General features: G+C 42.2%; 1 protein-coding gene across 1 annotated transcript; it reads left to right on the top strand.

The window, feature by feature from the left end:
- Positions 1–3,509: 3,509 nt before the first annotated feature.
- On the top strand, positions 3,510–20,486 carry nsd2 (nuclear receptor binding SET domain protein 2). Its single transcript, XM_061062700.1, has 23 exons — positions 3,510–3,879; positions 4,084–4,721; positions 5,133–5,295; positions 5,998–6,164; positions 6,494–6,931; positions 7,362–7,581; positions 8,263–8,325; positions 8,589–8,698; positions 9,424–9,532; positions 9,642–9,757; positions 10,029–10,118; positions 10,366–10,492; positions 11,222–11,422; positions 11,560–11,739; positions 12,913–13,069; positions 13,192–13,394; positions 13,788–13,891; positions 13,990–14,259; positions 14,413–14,529; positions 15,494–15,635; positions 15,763–15,869; positions 16,985–17,180; positions 17,286–20,486. Exons 2-23 carry the CDS (start codon positions 4,113–4,115, stop codon positions 17,603–17,605), a joined length of 4,209 nt encoding a protein of 1,402 aa, XP_060918683.1. The 5' UTR covers positions 3,510–3,879; positions 4,084–4,112; the 3' UTR covers positions 17,606–20,486.
- Positions 20,487–21,122: the final 636 nt, after the last annotated feature.

Raw genomic sequence — 21,122 nt, 5'->3', positions numbered from 1 at the left:
ATATGACTGTACATAGGAACATTTAACTCCATGTCATGCCCTTTCCTTCTGCGTGGATGACAGATAGCCGGGCCGGGCTCACGAGTGACGTCAAACTGGTGTTTCGTTTTCGTTGGGCAATGCTGCGTTCGTGGGGAGGAGACACTTCCGTTCTATTTACAAAATAAAAGCCCATATTTAAAAATATAATAATAATAATAATAATAATAATACATTAGTTTTATATAGCGCTTTTCTAAAAACTCAAAGACGCTTTGACAAAAACAATGACCTTTATGAATCCCGCAAGGGGAAATAACTACAAACTACAAACATATACTTGCACACATAGGATCAACCGTAGACAGTAGACTTACATAGCCTATCATAGCCTACATATTAAATTGAAATGTACAACTTACCATTTATTTTCTTTTTCTCTTAAATATTGTTTTTTTTACTTTTCTGTACTTTTAAGAGTTTTTCTTCTTTTTGTATTTTTAATTAATCTCATGTATTTGTAAATCTTTTCTCCTGGCCGAACACATACCGAAAACATTTCACTAGTAATTTTTACTTTGTATAATTGTGTATCTGACCAATAAATGTGATCTGAATCAAAATAAGATTTGTAAATGTAATGGGCAATCAGAATGACAGCTTATATAACTTTTTTTTTTAAGGATATATGAGAAATATTGATCCAGGAGGACTTGGAGCAACCTCAGGTGTTTACAGAGAGGCTTCTCTAAACTGTTGTACCACAGGCCTTCCAAAAGAACTAAAACCACAAAGAAAAGAACCATGACTCCTATAATCACAAAATACCTGCTTTCATGGTCTGCTTTTCAGCATCAAGCCAATCTATTGATTTAACAAACCAAGATAATTGATTTTCTTATTTTCCTGTATAAATTAATATTTGCTATTTAAAGAGTCCCTATGACTACTTCCTCATTGACAACAGTGCCATCGTTTTGAATCGGCTAATACTTTGAAGGACGAACTTTTGCCGGAAGTTGTATTATTTCCGTAAATTTGTTTCACGCCCCCTAGTTGCGTCTGTTGGTACTGCAGGCTTATCCTATAATTTACAGTTCAGTGTTTGTGTTGATAGAGAAAAAATCAGGGCCTCTGCTTTGCCATAACCAGGTCAGTGGACGAGTGACGTATCTAGGCCTGTGATGCAGCCCGAGACGCAGTTGTGTCAGTATTTCAGCCTGCAGAAAAACAAAAGTTGGTGTATGTGTGGTTATTATGTGGTGTTTTGCATTTAATTAAGTTAGGCTAAAGGCTAAAGCTGATTGAGTAAAATACTGGTTAATTAGGGTTCAGGGCCATGCACCAGAGGACTACAAACTACTACAAATATACAGAAACTATTTACAGTACAAGATCTATGTTGCAATAATCAAATAACGGATCGAAAGTTGACCTTTTGCGAACAGCAAACTTTACATAGGCAGACCTTAAGGTAAGTTACCAAAGATAACTTGGGTTTTAGGGTAGAGTAGGCCTAACGTTATACTGATTTCTTTCTTTTCTACTTTATTCGTTACACATTATTGACATTGACAATAGCAATAGTATGTGTCTGGCTCATCGACAATAGACGTACTCAACATTTCACAATAAGCCTAGTCCATAATATATTTTATAAACAAATCACTAGGAGCCCTGAAGTTCCAAAAAGTAAAAAAAAAAATTTAAGCAGTATATAAGCACAATATATGTATCTAATTTAACATAACCTAACTGTCTATTGTGTAGCTACTGAAGAGGATTTAGGGCCAGACATGAGATATAAGGAACAGGATTAGGACAGACAAGATAAATATGTGGAAGAGGATTAGGATCAGACATGAGAAATAAATAATGAAAGGATTAATATTTATTTTCCATCATGCACTTCGAGAAGAAAAAAAAGTCGAAATGTAGAGGGGGAAAGTCTTATCGACAATAAAGTAGTGAAGTCAAAGGGGAAAGTCTAAATCACCAGAATAAATGCGAGATATCGAGAGAAAAAAAAGTCAAAAATCTTGAGAAAAATGTGTAAATACATTAACATTTGTTAAAGGCTGCATGATCACATAACGCAATATCGTATAATTTTCTATTATTGTATTTTTTTTATTTTTTTATTTTTAATAATTATATTCCTGTTTTCTTGAGCTGCTGTAATGCAAAAATGTCAATCAATAAAGTTTATCTTTATCTTTATATTTAACGTACATCCTCATTCATACTGTAACCATGGCGACTGTAAGGTTCTGTGGCTGGGGACAAATAAATTACAACGGAGAAGAAACTCTCGGTGTAGTTATACGTTAGATGATGTCGCAGTTACATCCCGTTTAAATGACAGTTCTCAATAATGAATAAATATATATTTAATAAAAAGTGAGAAGTAATCCCAGAGAAAGTCGTGTACTGTAGTCATAAACAGACGGGAGACACCGGGGTCAGCTACTTCCTACGGTTGGGTTTTTTGAAAGGACCGGTTGGAGCCTCGTTCTGCTCTCGACCAATCGGAAGTGAGTATTTTTCGCGCTGGTCGGCCGGAGAGTTTGAGTTTCCCGCAAGCTTTTGATTCGACTCGAATGAAATCCTTCGTTTAACTGGATGAATATGGGTATCTTCTCCGTTTAACCGCCGAGTGGAGGTTTAACAGGTAATTACAAAGAAACGGCCTTTCATGTTATTGTCAACTGCGCGGATATTGGCAGACGGAAAGCTTTTTGCGGGGACACTTGTTCGAGCCGATCATCCATTTTAGCAAAGGGGAACTGTTAGCTAGCCAGCGAGCTAATCGTGCTAACGTTAAGTGTGACTTGGTTATAATGTAAGTAGCTGTAGCCGCCGTTAGCTTTTTTTGAAAGCTGTCATGGCGCCTGCAAACTGGGTATATCAATGAAACTTTAGCGAAACACCTCAACTGCACTATCGCAAACATAACATTCATAAAACCACTAATTCTAACACGTCTGCGCTTTAATGTGACCGCGGAGCTAATGCGCTAGCTGGTTGAATTTAGCATTGCGCCGGCGGCTTTGTCTATTTGCTGGAATGCGGTGTAATGGCTGACTGTAGCGATGACAGGGGAGGCTGTGCAGCGGCGTGAGGACAAAATGCTTGTCCGCTTTATCCGTGGCTGGCGTGTCCCCATGAAGATGTTCACATCGTGGCTTCCGCTCCAGGTGTTAGTCGGAGCCCGTCTCTTTGCATGACATGATGGTGCAAACCCCCCTCTGGATGTAGCTTGTGTTTAACGTTGGATCAGCATGTAAGTGACTGTAATATGTTACAGTTAATGATGCGTTTAGCCGTCTTTTACTTGCATTACATCTCAGCTGCAAAACTAAATTGCAATGCACTTTCTTTTTTGTTGAAGTTGGATGTATTTTACACCATCAATTCGACCTGCAATCTGCTTCCTTTTCCGCGGCTTTTCTCGCCGGTGATGCGGTGGCCTCCCACTCATTGGGCATTTCGCTGCATGCGGTGGAGCCTGCAGCCTTGCCTCCTGCCTCATCCATACCGCTTTTCCACAGCCTGCAGCTAGCCACTTGCTACTTCTTTGCCAACAACAGGGCAGCCTAAAAAATTGTCGCAGTATGGGGGTTTTTCAGCCCGCCTTGTGGGGTTTATTTGTATGCAAGGATGTAATCGAGAAAAGGCTCTGACTTGACCTCCTTCTCATTAGTTGTGATGCATGTGTTTGGATTGAATCAAGGCATTGTTTTGTTTTTTTTGCTTGGTGTTAGGTCCGCCTTCTGGCTATTCAAGTCGCTCAACTTTCTTTAAAAAAAAAATATCCAAAACTACGCTGCTGGAACATTCCGTGACAGGTGCAGTTTTCTCTGTGGCCTCCAAGCTCTCTGCTCATGCTCCGCTGGAGGAGTGAGTGCCATTTTGTAAAATTTGTAGCGTTTTTACGTGCAGGATTTATATCCCAGATTGCTTTTTTATTTTTTTATTTTTTTATAAATTGCAAGAATAAGGAAGATCATATTTCGTGTGCAATTGCATGATCGATATTGTGTGTTTTCTTGTAATACCTGTGGAATAATAAGTTTCTGTTTGTGTGTGTTATCTGTTTTGTAGCTCAGTGAGCCTGGAGGGGGTTAGATGGGATGGACAGCAAAGGTAGCTCCCTGCCTTCAATGCCTGAACCAGCCAACCCGATCAGCATGAAGCAGCCGCCGGAGTGCCTCAGTGTACGGAAAGGTGGGGGGGACATGAGCAGTGACCCCACTCTGCTGTTGGACAAAGCTGCTGCCCAGCTAGCCGCCACTGTACAAGACGGTGTCCTTCAGAAGATGGCTGGCCACAGTCATAACAACCACAGCCACGAGAGGCTCAAAGACCTCACTTCTCGAGTGCTGAATGGTGACCAAGACGCACTTTGTGCTCCAGAGACACCGATGCTCAAAGGCGCTGAGGCCCCTGCTACAAATGGCACACATCAGCCCGATTGCACCCCTCATACTGAAGCTGAACTAAAGGTGACGATACCCCAGGTGGTTCAGCAGCAGCTGTTTGAGCCGAGCTATGCCAATGGGACCAGTTTTGCCACAACCACAGAGGAGAATTTATCTGGAACAGAGATGAGACAGGAAGTAAAGAAAAGGAACGGGAGACCCCACAAACCAAAACCTCAGATAAATCTAAGTTCCTCTCCCATCCCTGTGGACCCACTGGACCACACAAAGGCTGAAGACGAAGCCAGAGAGACTGAAGAGGTTATTATTATAGTTTCCCTTTTGATGAATAATAAAGTTGGAATTAGTAACACAAGTGCAATATGGCAAATATTATTTAAAAAAAAACATACATTAACACTATCATGTACTACAGATATGCTTACAGGTTGTTTTAAAACCAAAGTGTCTGCTGAATATAAAGTTAAACAAACACCCATAAAGGCAAAAAAAGGAGAATTGATAATGTAAAAATTAAGACTGAAGAAATAAATCTTATGTGTCGAGATTTTGACCACAATTTCTCGTGTTTATAATTGTTAGCAGGTGTAATACTTGAAGTTGTGCTTTCTGTGAATGTTGGAAAAGTAATTCAGTTTTAAAGGTGTCAGAATCCTTTGTACTTCTGATTTTCTGTGTATTTATTTAGTAATTTGTGTTCCTCTTCCACAGCTTGATCTCATCCCAGAGTTGGTGGGCGAGGCTGCAGTAGAGTTGCCTTTGCACGTACGTTTTTCCGCCGGTGATTTGGTTTGGACCAAGGTGTCAGGATATCCCTGGTGGCCCTGCATGGTAACCACAGACCCAGAATTCAACAATCACGTCAAACAGAAAGGTGAGGGACTTTCAATAACTCGATCTTAACCACGTTAAGTGAGGGATGTACGTTTTAAGATTCAAGTCACTCTCAAACAATAACTTTAAAATCCAGATATAAATTGCTGTGGTATATATGACAGTTGATTTTGGTGTCTCCCAGAAGGAAAAAAAAAAGTTTAAACTGTCTTCCTGCGTAATGATTACACTTGTATTCCGCAAAGTCCCAAATGTTTAGATTCTGTGCAGCTGTGTAGCTGTTTTAATACTGTCTGTATTCGCTGTGTGCAGTTTGCAGTGGTAGCTATCCTTATGGTAGTTGAGCTCTCCTCTCAGCCTACGATAACGTTGATATTTGTGAAGTACAGACAAAGCATGCAAGTCGCACTACCCACTTTAGCTGGTCATTTGTTGTCTTTAATTGAGGTGTCTTTTCAATCAAACCAGTGACTCCACAAGGCTTATTTACATTACAGTATGCCACCGTTTTCTTTAAATGAATGATTATGACCCAACGAGGGAGAAAAGCTGTTAAGTGTCGCTGCCAGCCTGGTCTGCATCGCTATGTATCTATAATATATTTTTACTGCTATATCTGTCGCACTGTGATACAGGACACCCCACTTTTAAAATGAAAAAAATAGGCATTAAATGTGCGTTTTTTAACAACAAATTTTATGGCCCCTTTTTTGACGTTTTTGTTTGTGTGTTTGTTTTTTAGCCGCCACCAGCAGACTGGGCCTCCTTTTCCACGTGCAGTACTTTGGAGATGCCCCTGAGAGAGGCTACATCTTCGAGAAGAACATGGTGTCCTTCACTGGGGAGGATCAATACCAGGAGCTCAGCTTAGGCAACAAACAGCCAGCATCTCGCGTCATCCACAAAAAGGTAAATTAGATGCTGCTTCGATGTGATGCTCCTGCACGCTGTCCTGAAGTGGATGCAGTGGGCTTTTCTAAGTGCAATAGTGCAGGGGTCTCTTTCCCCTGATGTACAAATATTGACTGGATGCCATCTGTCCAGAAAAGGCAAAACAAAGACACAAAACATGGATCCAAAGTGTTTTACAAATGTAAAAGAACCAGCAAACATAGATGTAATATTACCAACGCACACATTTATGGAAAGTTAATCAGCAAGTCTCCTCTGCTGCTGTTTTAGATGTTGTTGTGTCTTTTGTAACCTGTCATATAATCTATTCTTACCCTGTCGTGCAGACAGCGCCCTCTGTGCCCCGCAAACTCCAGGCTCAGTGGAACATGGGCATCGTTCAGGCCAAAGAGGCCCTCAGCATGTCAATGGACGAGCGCATGGCAAACTTTGCGTTTCTGTACGACGACGAGGGGCCTCATCTGAACCCTCATACCCTGGAGAAGTTAAGGCCAGAACCAACCGAAGAGCTGGACCAGGAAACAATGTCCAGACTCAGCCCCGATGTCCCCTCCCTGCCAACGGGTCCAACAGACGATCCCTCAGCAGCAACTCTGTCTCAAGATAGCACTTCAACAGGGACACCGACACAAGCACCCAGAAGAAAAGTCCAAACTGGAGTTTGGAAGAAAAGGGGCAAAGCACAACTAAACGGTGTCCTCTCCAAAAGTAAAAAAAACACAGTTCTTCCTGACATGATGCTTCATCAGCAGACACCCTCACAGGTAACTCACTCAAACTTACAGCCAGGGTCGTTTCTGTTGGGCACATTTGTAACTTTTTTTTTCTTGCAGTTTTTGTGGATTTTCTTCTTGGTCACTTAGTTAGAAAGCAGATTGGACTTCACAAGTTTTAAGAAGTGTTCAAATGTGACGGAATATAAAGTGGGTTAAAAGAACTGGAAGTAAAGTTTTCAGCTTATTGTGACCGAGGTACAAACACTTATATTTCCAAGAGTAGCTGCATTATTCAACTTTTCAATTTCTACTAAAACTTGTGTATTTTGTCATGCATCCAAGGTGTGAAAATACAAAGACTCTTCGAATGGATATGGTGTAGAGTCCCAAAAGACTTAATATTATGGTCAGTAATTTGCAGCCTGAGGAAGCTTTAAACTTTTCAATTGGTTTGACAAACTATTTATTGTCTTCACAGGATTCCACCTCTTCTACACCAGACATTCAATCTGAATCAGTGATAGCTCCGAAGAAGAAGAGGAGGCCGAGACAGGCTCAGCCTGCCACAAAGACTGTGAGGAGAAGGAAGAAAACTGCAACGGACGCCACATGTGATCCTGTGAGGAAAAGGAAACCAAAGCAGGTTTCTTCGACAGTCGACCTTCCGGAACCGGTCACACTTCAAGTTTCAGTTCCAGGTTGGTTGAAAGTTTAAACTCGGTCTCAGGCCTCAGTCACTTGACGGTTAAATCGTACCGTAGCTGGTATGTTTTTATCAGACCAGAAGAATTTCCTGCTTTAAATTGCCATATGTGGCCAGTAAATAGTGGTTAAGTTATTGTGTGTGAAATTCCCCTTCCTGGTTCTGAAAAGAGGGTACATTTTACTTCTGAGACTGAAGAAATGACGTACGCTGTTTCTGGTGGTAGCAATAAAAATTTGCAATGCACAGAACACATCTGGACAGCTGTTTGCTAACCATTCCGCAGTCATTATTAGCCCTTTTTTGGACTGTTTTTTTCTCTTGCAAAAATGCCGTAAATAAGCTCAGCCATCATCACATCTTTGTGCGTTCAAATTGATTCCACAACCGCGTAATATTTGTGTCCCAGGGGCGTAATTATCACGGCATGAAGCTGCTATCATCACATTACATCAAAGTCCCATTTGCACAGATAACCACAGAGACACATTTTAATTGGCACATTGGACTTCATGTTTCATTCATCGAAGGCAGCACAAAAGTTAAAAATGATACTTCATGCTACAAAAACCGGAGTGGGAACTGTCCAAGAGCTATTCCCTTATTTTGGTGGTATTCTGTAGTTGATGCATGAAGTTTATAAAAGTAAACTAAAGACGGCTTTTTGTTTTCATAGTCGAGAAAGTGAAGAGAAGACGGAACAAGAAGAGTCCAGATGAGCAGAAGAGTGATTCCACAGGTCAGTCCAATGATTTTGTGTTATTTATATTTTAAAAATCCAAAAAGAGAAAATTTAAAATGAAACGTCTGATTTTAAAGGATTGAGGATGAATGTGTCGATTTACTGGGTCTTCATAAATCTGTAGCCCAGTTAGGTTTTCTGCCACCGGGTGAAGAAATCTTTAAACGAGTCATTGTCAGCATTAACAGCAGACACACATCTAAGTCAGAATCAAATTATGTAGTTTAACCTTTGTGAGTTTTTTTATTTCCTCTTTCCAGTCAAAAGGCAGCGGAAGAAGGCGGTTAAAAGGCCCCTAACAGACGAAACAGCGGACCAGGTCCAGCCGCCTAAAAGGAGACGTAAAACGAGCAAAGATGCTGAAAAACAGGTGAGCTTTAAAACGTGTACGACGAACCTTGTAATAGAGTACGAGCTCACTATGTAAATATTGCAGTGTTTCCCACATATAGATGTTATTTGGTGGGCCGCCCAAATATATTTCCCCCGACCACTCCTCTACCTGTAGCCTATTTAATCGCAATCTTGAACACGTGCAAGAGAGAGAGAGAGAGAAGTTGAAGGTACAACTCTCCTGAAAACCGACTGAAGTGTGATGTGTTATGACATCATATTATTTTCCTGCAGCTGCTTGCTGTCGATGTTGTCCTGCACATGTAGTTTAGGATGACTGTTGCGACAAGTGTCATCATCAATAAACCTCCGGACAAGCGATTGAAACATTTCAAAACCGGATGTTTGGGTGTCTACGTCTGATTAAAAATTGTCAGAAGAGCAGAAACTAAAAATAGAGCTCCAGAATGAGACAAAGCAGGACAAGCTGAGGTGAGGGGAGAAGATCAAGTGTTCGTGTGTGTAGAGAGGAGAATGGAATAAAAGTCAGCTGTCGTTTACTTATTTTAGTTTGTGTCACAAAGTGCCCCAACTCTTTTGCCCAGGTACAGCGTCATTCTGTGGGAAACACTGTTCAAAAAGAGATGATGCAATAACACATTTAATCAGCTGAAAATCAAACTTTCTTATTAAAATGAATTTTTAGCACAGTGTAATTTGCCCTTCATTTTTCTCATATCTTATAAAAACAATCTTTCTCAGGCGTCAACTTCAGACGGAACGGAGAAAAAGCGAAGAAGAAGGAAGAAAACCGACGTAGAGCCACAAGAAACCAGGAAGCCAGGAAAGAAGACGAAAGCCCTCCTCGCTGGTAAACAGTCATAGTCGTGTTTATTAAAGGAAAAAAACGTTCCTGAGGGTTTAGGAGCTGCGTTAAGCCTCTTTATGACTCTGTTCAAAATGTCCACCTCGTTTTACAGAAAACCAAGATGCTGAGAAACCAAAGCGTAGGAGGAAAAGGAAACAGGAAGGAGATAACCAGGCCACACCCACCAAGGCAAAAAAGAGGCGGTCCTCCCCGTGTCCTGACCCTGAGGTGAGAGGGAAACACTCCTGCATCAGTTTGAGATTTACTTGTAATCCTAAAAAGTGGAAAGTGTTGCAGAACCGCAAATCTCTAAGAGGTGTTGATGGTGGCTAATTGAGTATTTTTAAGATTAAGGTGAAACTGCTGTTCTCTTTAGTTAGCAGAGGGACTTTGGTTTGTGTCTTTGCTCAGCTCAGTTTGGGTTGTTTGTGTCTGATAGTTTAAATGTGAAGCTGCGCTCTCATACACTTCTAGTTCCTCACGTGTTCATGTGTTACAGGGATCTGGGAGCGAAGAACGTCCCGACTCTCCGAGCGACAGCTTAGACGGAACGAAAAAGGGCGAACGAAAGAAAGAGTTTGTTTGCCAGGTAGGTCTGCCTCTTCTGTGTTTTTGTTTTTTATTAAAGGACATTTCTTCACTTATTATTAACATGTTTCGGGTGAAGTTTTCTTTTTTACCCTCGGGCTGAATTACATCACCATACTTGTTCAGTCGACTGTGGAATTTATACGATTTAAGATGAATGTTTTTGGTGTTTCAGCACAAACATTTGATTAAATGCACAGTGATGATTCACTCTTTGTGACCTTTTTGTGTGTTTTTTGTCATTAAAGACATGCGAGCAGGCGGGCGAGGACTTGGTGCCCTGTGAAGGCCAGTGCAATGGGATGTTTCACCTCCACTGTCTTGGTGTCTCGTTCATACCTGAAGAAAAGATGCAGTGTCAGGAGTGCAGCACAGGTGAGAGAGATTCACACCGTACAAAATGCTGGGCTAGTTTTTTATATTCGAAGAGACGCCTTAGTGTCCACAGGCGACGTTTATCACGCTGTCAGTGCCCGTTTTCAATACAAAACAAAGTAGTTCAGCGTTTACAGCGCTCACTGTCCTGAGCCTTGTCGCTGTGCTCACAGCGCTCTCAGATAAAAGTAGTTTTGCGCTGTGGACACCTTAGGGTACCTCTTAAGATTCTTAAGTAAAAGAAAAATAACAATGAGCACAATTATATCCTCTAATTAGGTCCCTGAATTCACTGCTAGGAATTATGATGCAAACTCTTTTTTAGCTTAATTACGGCTATGTTACATTTGACACCATGCTAAGTTAAATCCTGGATGTATATATTCTCATTCTTAGTTTTGATATTTTTAGTGCTTATTTACTTTGTATTTAATATTATATTGTGTTTTATTTGGTAATATTGTGTGTTTGCATAACCTGCTGCTTTAACGCCACAATTTCCCAGTTTGGGATCAATAAAGTAATTCTATTCTATTCAGTTCACCCCTCATTCAAATGTGTGCGCCCCCTTTTAGCATGGATATGTAGCGGTAGAGATAGGAGAGATAGAGGTGGTGTAAGGTTTTGGGTAACCAAAGTAACAGCACTAGCATGTTTGTGATTATTGTGTTTTTGCTTGTTTGTGTTGGTAACATTTTTCCCTCTTGTTGCTTCTCTTTCTGCTCTCAGGGATTCACTCGTGTTTCAGCTGTAAGCAGTCTGAGGGCGCGGTGCGTCGCTGCCACGTCCCCCACTGTGGCAAGTTTTACCATGAAGCCTGCATCCGCCTGAACCCCCTCACTGTGTTCGACAACAAGGGCTTCCGCTGCCCGCTCCACGCCTGCCTCAACTGCCACTACGGCTGCCGCACCAAGCAGAAGTCCACCAAAGGTGAGGCTCAGCAACACGAGAAACGTTGAAGCTTTAAGTCCTGACTTGATTTTAATCAAAAAAAAAAAAAGTTAATGTTTAAGGCCTGCTAAACTTCATGTGTCTAACCTGTCTCTCCTTTCCTCTCTGATATGTAGGACGGTTGATGCGTTGCCTTCGCTGCCCTGTGGCGTACCACGTCGGTGACCAGTGCGTAGCTGCGGGTAGCGAGATGATCACAAACTCCGCCTTCATCTGCACCAATCACTTCAACGCCAAGAAGGGCTACAGCCACCACAGTCACGTCAACGTCAGCTGGTGCTTCGTCTGCTCCAAAGGTACGCCCATTTTCTTACCAGATCTTTTTACCTGCATGAAGATGAAATGTTTTACCTTCCTGGAAAAAAAAGTGTTAAGTTAGGTACATACAAAGATCCTGAAGCATGTTGGCTTCTGATCAGTTTAATTTAGAAGCAAACACATAAGAAACACAAGGGGCGGCTGTGGCTCAGTTGGTCGGTCGTCTCTCAACAGGAAGGTCGGGGGTTTGATCCCCAGCTCCTGCAGCTACATGTCTGATGTGTCCTTGAGCAAGACGCTTAACCCCAAGTTGCTCCCGCTGCTTCCTCGGTGTTGTATGAATGGGATTAGTTACTTCTGATGGTCACTTCACACAGCAGCCTCTACCATCAGTGTGTGAATGTGTAGGTGTGACATGCGATGGAGAAGCACTTTGAGGAGTAAGAAGACTAGAAAAGATCTAAACAAGCTCAAGTCCATTTACCATTTGCTCATGAAATGGGATTGTAATCTTATTGATGTTCAGTCCAGTTTTTCCACCCTGAACGTTTAGTGTTTTATTTCATGGAAGCGTTCATGTTTACGCTTGAATATGATGTACTACATGAACAGAGAAGTGAACAATAAACCCTTTAAACGGGAGCTCCTTGTTTGCTTCTTTTTACGTATTTGTGTTTTTGGATCCACTTAGGGATGTGTGTGTCTTTTTTGATTTTTCATTGGGTTTCCTCAGAGACAATTAAGTGTGTAATGTAAAAACGATTACATTTGGCTCACTGTACTTAAATCCAAACAGGGTTGACTGTGACAATCATCAGTACCGCTGCTGCAGAGAGTCAGAGGAAAGTTTAACTACAGCAGGTTCTGAGCTTCATTTTTCAGTCTCTTAGAGGATGCGGCTTTAATGTCACCAAGGAGTTATTTTAGATTGCTGACCAAAATTTTAATTAATTAGGTTTTTCCATCACTTCAAATTCCTGTTAAAATGCTGCAGGAGTCCCCTTCCTGTAGTCCATGTGTAACACACACAGAGAACAACAGACTGTGTGTGGGTTGATACACTAGCTGGACTTGACATTTGTGTTTTATTTTTTGTATTTATCACTTCTGTACATGATGACTCGACAGTACTGAGTATAAACTGTTCCACACCCTCATGTAATCCCCTTTGACGTTCTAACAAAAACTTCTCCGGCTTGTGTTTGTTGCAGGAGGGCAGCTGCTGTGCTGCGAGTCTTGTCCTGCAGCGTTTCACCCAGACTGCCTGAACATCGCCATGCCTGATGGGAGCTGGTTCTGCAACGACTGCCGGGCAGGAAAGAAACCCAAATACAGGGACATCATCTGGGTCAAACTGGGAACATACAGGTCAGAGAAACTGAGCTGAGATTCTACCCTTTTCTGTCTATCTAAAAGTATTTCTCTTGTTCTGTATTGAAACCTCCAGCCTGGAAAGCGGACTCACACCTGCTCCTCTTTTCTCTCCCCAGGTGGTGGCCTGCAGAGATCCACCACCCCAGAAACATCCCCACCAACATCCAGCACCTTCGACACGAGATCGGGGAATTCCCCGTTTTCTTCTTTGGCTCCAAGGACTACTTCTGGACCCACCAGGGCCGAGTGTTTCCTTACATGGAGGGAGACAGGGGTAGCAAGCACCAGAGGACGGGCATCGGCAAAGTTTTCAAGAATGGTAAGAATTTTATACAAGTTACTTAATCATCTTATTATTCCTTAAAGGTCACATATTATGCAAAATACACTTCACCATGTTTTTCTAACACTAACATGTGTCCCTGCATGTTTATTAACTTCCCAATGATGAGTCCATCCATCGTCTTTTGCCTGCTCCACTTTTCAGAAAATGTTTAACTTTGAGTTTCCCTACCATGTAGAAAATAAGGTTAACGTTAACAAGAACTAATTTAAATATTTACAGGTTTGAAGTCATTCTGGAAGTGCACAGAAGTCTCTGAAATGACAACAAATGACTGTTTAGTGGTTGATTGCAGTAAAAGTTTTATCTCCACATGAAAGTTTCCTCAGGTGAAATGTGATAAAGCCTTCATATCGTCTGTTTCTTTAGCTCTGTTGGAGGCTGAAGCTCGGTTCAAGGAGATAAAAATCAAACGAGAGGCCAAGGAAGCGCAAGAAAACAGCCGGAAACCGCCTCCATATAAATTCATCAAGGTCTGAAATCTGAGAGATCTCGGAGCATTTTAAAAAAGATTCAAACTGACGTTGCTGAAGTCTCTCAGTCTCACAGTTTAAATGTCGTCTTCTTTCAGGTCAACAAACCCTTTGGTAGAGTTCAGGTCTACACAGCGGACATCTCCGAGATCCCCAAGTGTAACTGCAAGCCGTCAGTGGAGCGGCCGTGTGGGTTCGAGTCCGAGTGTCTGAACCGCATGCTGCAGTACGAGTGCCACCCTCAGGTGTGTCCCAGCGGGGAGCGCTGCTGTAACCAGGACTTCACCAAACGTCTCTACCCAGAGACCAAGATCATCAAGACACCGGGCAAGGGCTGGGGCCTGGTGGCGCTCAGGGACATCAAGAAGGTGGGAAGACATGTTTAAAAAAATACTTACATATTTCTTAGGCCATACAGACAGAATTTGTTTTTTAAATACTTGTATAAATAATTCTGCAGATCATCGTGGGGTATTTAAAGTAAGGGACTTTGACGTTGATGTGACCTTTCTTTCTCTCAGGGCGAGTTTGTGAACGAGTACATCGGGGAGCTGATAGACGAGGAGGAGTGTCGTGCAAGGATCGTGTACGCCCATGAAAACAACATCACTTATTTCTACATGCTCACCATCGACAAGGTCGGTACCAGACCAGGAGTTCTTCTAGTACTATTTGCTCCGCAGTGTGTCAGGGCGCTGTCCTCCCCACCGGCAGTGCCATTTCTACTGGGAGCGAGAGAAACAGACTGGTATTGCATTGGGAATGTTACATCACAGCTGACTGTAACGTTACAGTAGTCAATACTACAAACTGAGCTGAGTCACATTCTGTACATCTGTGTGAGTGTATGATTTAAAAACAGTTCTAGTGGTTTACTGCGTTCTTTTAAATGTGATGTAGGCATGGAAAAAAAAAAGTGATCATACCGTAAAATCCAGAATATAAATCACACTGGTATGTGAAGCTCTTGTTGACCAAACTTACTTGTCTTCAAAGAACTAAATGCTTCCTGTGGCCCTTTGTTGTCGGCATTTCCAAGATTAGAAAAATCCGGACAATGATGTTTGGAGAAGCAATAAAAGTAACTGCAGTACACAGCCAGTCCAGTAGGTGGTGGTGAGAAGACAACAAAGATGACGCCATTTAAGGCGTCGGGACAGTTTTACCATCATCATTACAGTTAGCCTGTTAAAATGGAGGCGGTTCGGCTTGGGCTGTTTTTGATCTCGCTGTATTTCATTACAAATAAATCAACACTGGAAAGGAGGCGAGCGCTGGTGGCAAAGCGGATTCAAAAAGCCTGCATGAAAAAGTGGGTTTAAACATGGCGGGTGACCTAAAACGCTGCAAGTGCCTGACAAATTGGAGACGTTCAGCCCTGCAGACCCTACCCCCAAAGGTCCCTGGACTGTTGGAAAGTACTACCCTCCAAGCTGGGTCTTTTTTACGGGTAGAAAAAAAACAAAATGTAGACCCTGGTTCCTGCAGTCAAAATGCACATTAAGATGAAGTCTGTTACTGGTGTATTGGTGTCACCAGTATGAAGGACTCTTTAGATGGAAAGTAGGTAATAAAAGTGGGTCATATACTTTACTTTTTTAGGACCGGATCATTGACGCTGGTCCAAAAGGAAACTACTCTCGCTTCATGAACCACAGCTGTCAGCCAAACTGTGAGACGCAGAAGTGGACGGTGAACGGCAACACACGAGTTGGTCTGTTCGCCGTCTGTGACATCCCAGCAGGTGAGACTCTTCACTGTTTGCAAATTTCTCGCACGTGTTTTGTAAAATGACACTTAATCTTTGACGTCAAGTCCCATCTGCTCAGCTGTTCAAACTTCTTTGTATGTTTTGTTTTTTTGTAACGTAGGGACGGAGTTGACCTTTAACTACAACCTGGACTGCCTCGGGAATGAGAAGACCATCTGTCGCTGCGGGGCCCCCAACTGCAGCGGTTTCCTTGGTGATCGGCCTAAGGTGAGCATAAGTTCCCTGAATGAGTTTAAAAACATCTGTTATATCAGGAGTCCTGTTTGAGTCCTGCTTTTGGGACATTTAAAATCAGATGAATGTGACAGTTGTGATTCTGAAGAGGCAGATGGGTTCAAAACTAAGATCACAAAGATTCTTTATCACATCGCCTGTAACCTTTTAGTCAACATGTTCCTGAAGTTTTGTTTATTGTCTGAGTCAGAGATCACATCACGTCATGTTCAGGTGTTTTCAGCGGATTTTAAACTTTGAGTAGAAACAGCTGTAGCTCAGGTGGCTACTAGACGGGTTTTAAAATCTTGACCGGTATTAAAAACATGGGGGAGACAAAGATTTAGCCAGACCGCAAGACCACCGGCTGCCGTTTATAGTAAAAATCTCACAGACACGAGATCTCACAGAAACTGTTGTGACTTCAGAAGAAAAACATAAAGTATGATGGATGTCGTCAGCTGGCTCTGTGGTTTGTCTTCATGAGATGTAAAGACTCTCGTGTTGATGCAATAAATCCACTATGCGCTCTTCTTCTTTTTCAATATTCCACTTGGCTCGGAGCACAGATGTGTTTGTGTTCGCTGCCGCGTTTCTGAGCTTGTAAAAGCACGCAACATCCAGTTGGTGACACTTCCTGGTCTGCTTGCTCTCATTGGCTTTTCTGCCTGAGGCGGCCCGATCTGGAATTGTGAATATAAAACTTTGATACCGGGAAGGCTCCTACTCGATCGATCAGGAGCTGTGACACCAAACACTTATTTGAACAAATATTTGGTTGCGACACTCCTTGAATCAGGCCACGCCCCCTTAATCGATGGGGGAGAAAATCTGGTACTCTCTAAGATGGCTAGTGTGGGGCGCCATCTTAGAGTGTTGATGAAGAGCGATTTTTCATTTTCAGATGTTTTTGAGTGAATCATTTTGTTGTTGTTTTCTAATATGAAATTTCCACTTCAGTTTGTAGGAGTTAGTTTCTCCTCCTTGTGAAGTGCACAGATTAAAAACATGAATAACTCACCTGTTCACTTAATTTTTAAATGTATATATTTATAAATCCACTCAGCATTGATTGAATTTCTCCCGCCCTGCCGCCGTCTCCTTTGCAGAACTCAAACGGCCAAACAGCGGAGTCGAAGGGGAAGAGGTTGAAGAGAAAGTATAAAAGGAGGAAATCGGAGGGCAAGAAGTCTGACGACGAGTGTTTCCGCTGCGGGGACGGAGGGCAGCTGGTGCTCTGCTGCAAGAAAGCCTGCACCAAAGCTTATCACCTGTCCTGCCTGAACCTCACCAAGAGACCGTTTGGTAAGAATCTACAGAGGTCACACCCACGGTTTATTTAAAGGACAGTTGTGTGTTTAAAAAAAAAAAATCTTACCTTTGTGTCTCTGTCGTTCGCGCTCCCATCAGGCCGCTGGGACTGCCCCTGGCACCACTGTGACGTCTGCGGGAAAAACTCCGAGGCCTTCTGTCAGCTTTGCCCCAACTCCTTCTGCAAGGCTCACCAGGAGGGGGCGCTGCGTCCCTGGCCCGCCACAGGCCAGCTCTGCTGTCAGGAGCACGAAGAGCTTGAAGCGACCGAGAACCACGAGCGGGATGTCAACTGTGAGACGAGTACGACCGCCGCCGCCGTCACCGCGGTAACCGGCCGTGCGGCTAAAGGCTCCAGAAAGGCGGGAAGAGCGGTGGCCAAGACAAAAGGCTCCAGGAGGAAGGCAGCAGAGGCGTAAAGTTGACCCTGCATATTCCCCAAACGCCAAACTAGACTTTTTTATGCCTGCTCCTCCTATCATAAACAAATCCTCCAAACCCCCCCCCTTGTAATAATGACTCCAAGACCACAAAAATCAAGGCGCTGTACATGTTCGTTATCAGGGAAAGCTGCTGATCGCTCACACGCTCGGCAGCCGTCTCCAGCTCGTCGCATTTTTTTTCAGGTTAATTTTCACAACGTCTGCACTCGGTCCAACCATCTGTGGTGAGGCACACAACGCAGCAGAACGAGCACGGGTCAGGACTCCTCAGATTGTGGATTTCAAACCTTTTTCCCCCACCAACCAAAAACTGCCTTTTTGATTTTAAAGTAAAAAGAAGAAACTAGTTGAACCTGAAACAGCTCTTACTAGAAGCCTGATGCCTCGCCATGTGCTACCTTGACTCTGTCGCCCCCCCATCCCCCCGTCACTCAACACAGATGATCCTGAACAACAGAGTTTTATAAGTATATATGTGTATATCAAAGACCAAAATTATGAATACTGGAAGAGTTTATGACGTCAAACAGGTTGCCAAATGGATGTTTTCCTTTTATATATATATAGTGTATATAATCCAGATGTACTATGGAACACCAAGACACTATGGATCGGCCTCAGACGACCTCCTCTGTAGTCATAGATTACATTGAACTGTAGGCTTTTGTTCGCTGTTTATACAACCTGTTGTTTTGCTTTAGCTCAGCGGAACTCTTTAGATTTTAAAAATGTCCTTTTTTTTAATTTTATTTTTGGTATCCGGATGCTGATGAATATGAACAATAGCTCCCACAAACAGTTTTAACCCACCAGCCGGTCCAGAGAGCGAGAGATATTTAACAGAGAGCACTCTTTACAGTAACATCCTCAGGAGAGATGCATGCTGGGAGCTCTGCGCTGCATTGTGGGGGGGAAAAGCATAGCAAAGAAAAAAAATGAAGGAAGTCACGTTTTGTTTTAACGTTTTAGTAAAGTTGTTCTAAGTCCTGATCTTCAGATGCTGTTATTTCTTTTGGATTTAAATATCTGAATTGTCGAGCACAAGGTTTTTTTCATGATTAGATAAACGCATCACGCTGCTCCGCTTGCCGGATTTTCATTGACTTTTCAGACACACCTCAGATGTGTTAATCCTCGGGAGGTTTAAACTGCTTCCCTTTAACACGGGCTAACATGGTGTGAGTTCAGGTTTGTTAACTCTACTCGATATGAAGAGAAGAGTACGGTGGCTGTTAAAGGACATGTCAGACTTGAAGTCCGTGTAGATTCTCAGTCATCCAGGTCAGGGTAAACCCCAAGTTTGATACAAAGGCAACTGGACTTGGTGGACTAGGTCGGTCTTCAAGATCTTTAAACCAAGTCCAGTTACCTTTTGGATCAAGCTTTGAATCTCAGACTTGAAGTGATTGCAAATATGTGAAAACAGTTTGAGAGAACCAATCCTGATCTTGTCGTTCACACACACGCCTCACAAACGGCAGACTTTCCCGGTCAGAAGGGAGGGGACAGTCGGGACGGGGGTTCTTATGAGGCAGGAAGTTAAGGACATAAATACATTGACTGGAAACATTAACATTAATCCAATATGTTAGATTTTAGTTTCTCAAAGTGTTGTTTAATGTGTGTTAAAAATTCAAACATTTAGCAGACGATCTGACAGACGATTCATTTAAAGAATTTCCTGCAACAATTTTTTTTTTTTAATTTCAAAATTTCAAGCAAACAAGTAGAAAAAACCTGAAGTGAAGTCATGACGCTGATCCCTCTCCAGCTGTTTTTCACATTTTTTAACTGGAGACTATTTATCATTTTTGACACTTTTTTAATCAACCGAAAGAAACTCAACGCTTTCACATGATTGCTCGTGTCGGCGCTCTTTTGTTAGCAGCAGGGTTTTTTGATCTCCAGGTTCACAAGGAGCTCGACAAATACTCTTCAAGGTCTTCACTTTAGACTTTTGAGTTTGCAATAGAAATGCATTATATCAATCCAGGTTTAAATTCAATTAAAATGCAAACAGCGCGTAATTAGAGACGACCCAGCTCCTGTAACTAAGTCTAAAATGTCCTTAAAGAGCCACCGTACTCAGGAGTATTCAGAAGCAAAAAGTTGGAGTAACACAGAATCTTCTCGTCTTAGTTCTTTGCTTAACAATTAGATTTTTAAGCTTCTAAAATGAATCTTTTGATTTAATCTAACATATTTAAGTCTGTCCTGTGTTAAGTGAACATCTGTTTTTTTACAGCTTCATGTTCTGTGCCTCTTTCATCACATTTCACATCGTTAAAAGTTGCTTCATCACAGAATCTAAATCTCCAAAGGCAGCCTTTTTCTGCAATATATTTTTTTTTTAATCTCAAAGAGGCAATCGGTGCTTTTCTCTTTCTTCCTATAAAACGTTTCCACACATCTGATCTGAGGCGTACAGACGCAACCAGACAGGGTTTTTTTTTTTTATATATATACCTGCACCTTTTCTTTTCCTTTTAGTACTCTCTATTTCTCCCGGGGCGTGTGAATGGGACACGTCCAGCGGTGCAGTGAGTGGTGTACGAGTATTTTTCTGTATCCTAACCTTGTGTTGAGTGAATGTAGTTATTTTTGTAAGCACTGTAATTCCCTGTAGAGCTGAAGTGTAACGTGTGCGTAGGGGTTTCATTCTGTAACTACTGTCATAGTAAACCAGAGACTAATATGTACATAATGTATAAGTGGTAATAGTGATGCATCTATTGTAAATATCATACAATCTTTCTGACATGTATGTTTTGTTTTTTTCTTGATGCAGTGCTGAAACACTTTTTGTGCAGGATCTGACGTCTGTAGAATCATGCATTAAAAAGTCGCCCAACATGAATTTATCGTCTGAACCAGACTTTTTCTTTCCCAACAATCAACAATATATATTTTCTTTATTAAATTAAAGGTACAGTCAGTGAGATGTGTAGTGAGTGAAATGATAAAGGTATCTTACTATCTGATCATTAAGGAAACATGCTATGTTGAAGCTTCTCTGACAACAATGCAGCAGCCAGTATGTCCTCCTTCTAACTTTAGATTCTGCTCCTGAATGCTCTGGATTTGTTTGGACCAGAGAAGGTAGGCGCTTTTAAGACACCCCCCACCACACGGCCGTTTTGGACGCCCCTCTGTTTGTCAGATATGAGAGCAGTTATCAGGTCAACAGGCGTTGCAGCGATGGAAGCGGGCAAGAGAAGTGGTTCAGATAGAAGTGATTGTACCCGACCTAAAAAGCCTCTGCATGTTTCTAATAAGCTCCACGAGCAGAAACGTGCTCAAACTAGGATCAATATTGGAGATGCTTTTGAAAAATGGAGAGAGGTTAGAACACAGAAAGGTTTACAGACCCATGCAGAGCTGGATAAACACTGAAGCTTCAGTGTCCTCGACTCTAGACAGGAGGGGGGGCGGGGGGGGGACAGCTCTCTACAATGTTTAGAATTTGTCTGCAGTACACATTGCATTTTTAATC

The sequence above is a fragment of the Labrus mixtus genome, chromosome 18 (assembly GCF_963584025.1).
Source record: "Labrus mixtus chromosome 18, fLabMix1.1, whole genome shotgun sequence".
Lineage (NCBI taxonomy): Eukaryota > Metazoa > Chordata > Actinopteri > Labriformes > Labridae > Labrus > Labrus mixtus.
This window is presented reverse-complemented; position numbering and strand designations above follow the sequence as displayed.

What these genes read in the sequence shown, in the direction of transcription:
- nsd2 (XM_061062700.1), top strand. Translation starts at nt 4,113, where the DNA reads ATGGACAGCAAAGGTAGCTCCCTGCCTTCAATGCCTGAACCAGCCAAC. An exon ending in GTGTCAGGAGTGCAGCACAG is followed by an intron (nt 10,493 to 11,221) that starts GTGAGAGAGATT and finishes TTCTGCTCTCAG; the next exon opens with GGATTCACTCGTGTTTCAGC. An exon ending in GTGCTTCGTCTGCTCCAAAG is followed by an intron (nt 11,740 to 12,912) that starts GTACGCCCATTT and finishes TGTTTGTTGCAG; the next exon opens with GAGGGCAGCTGCTGTGCTGC.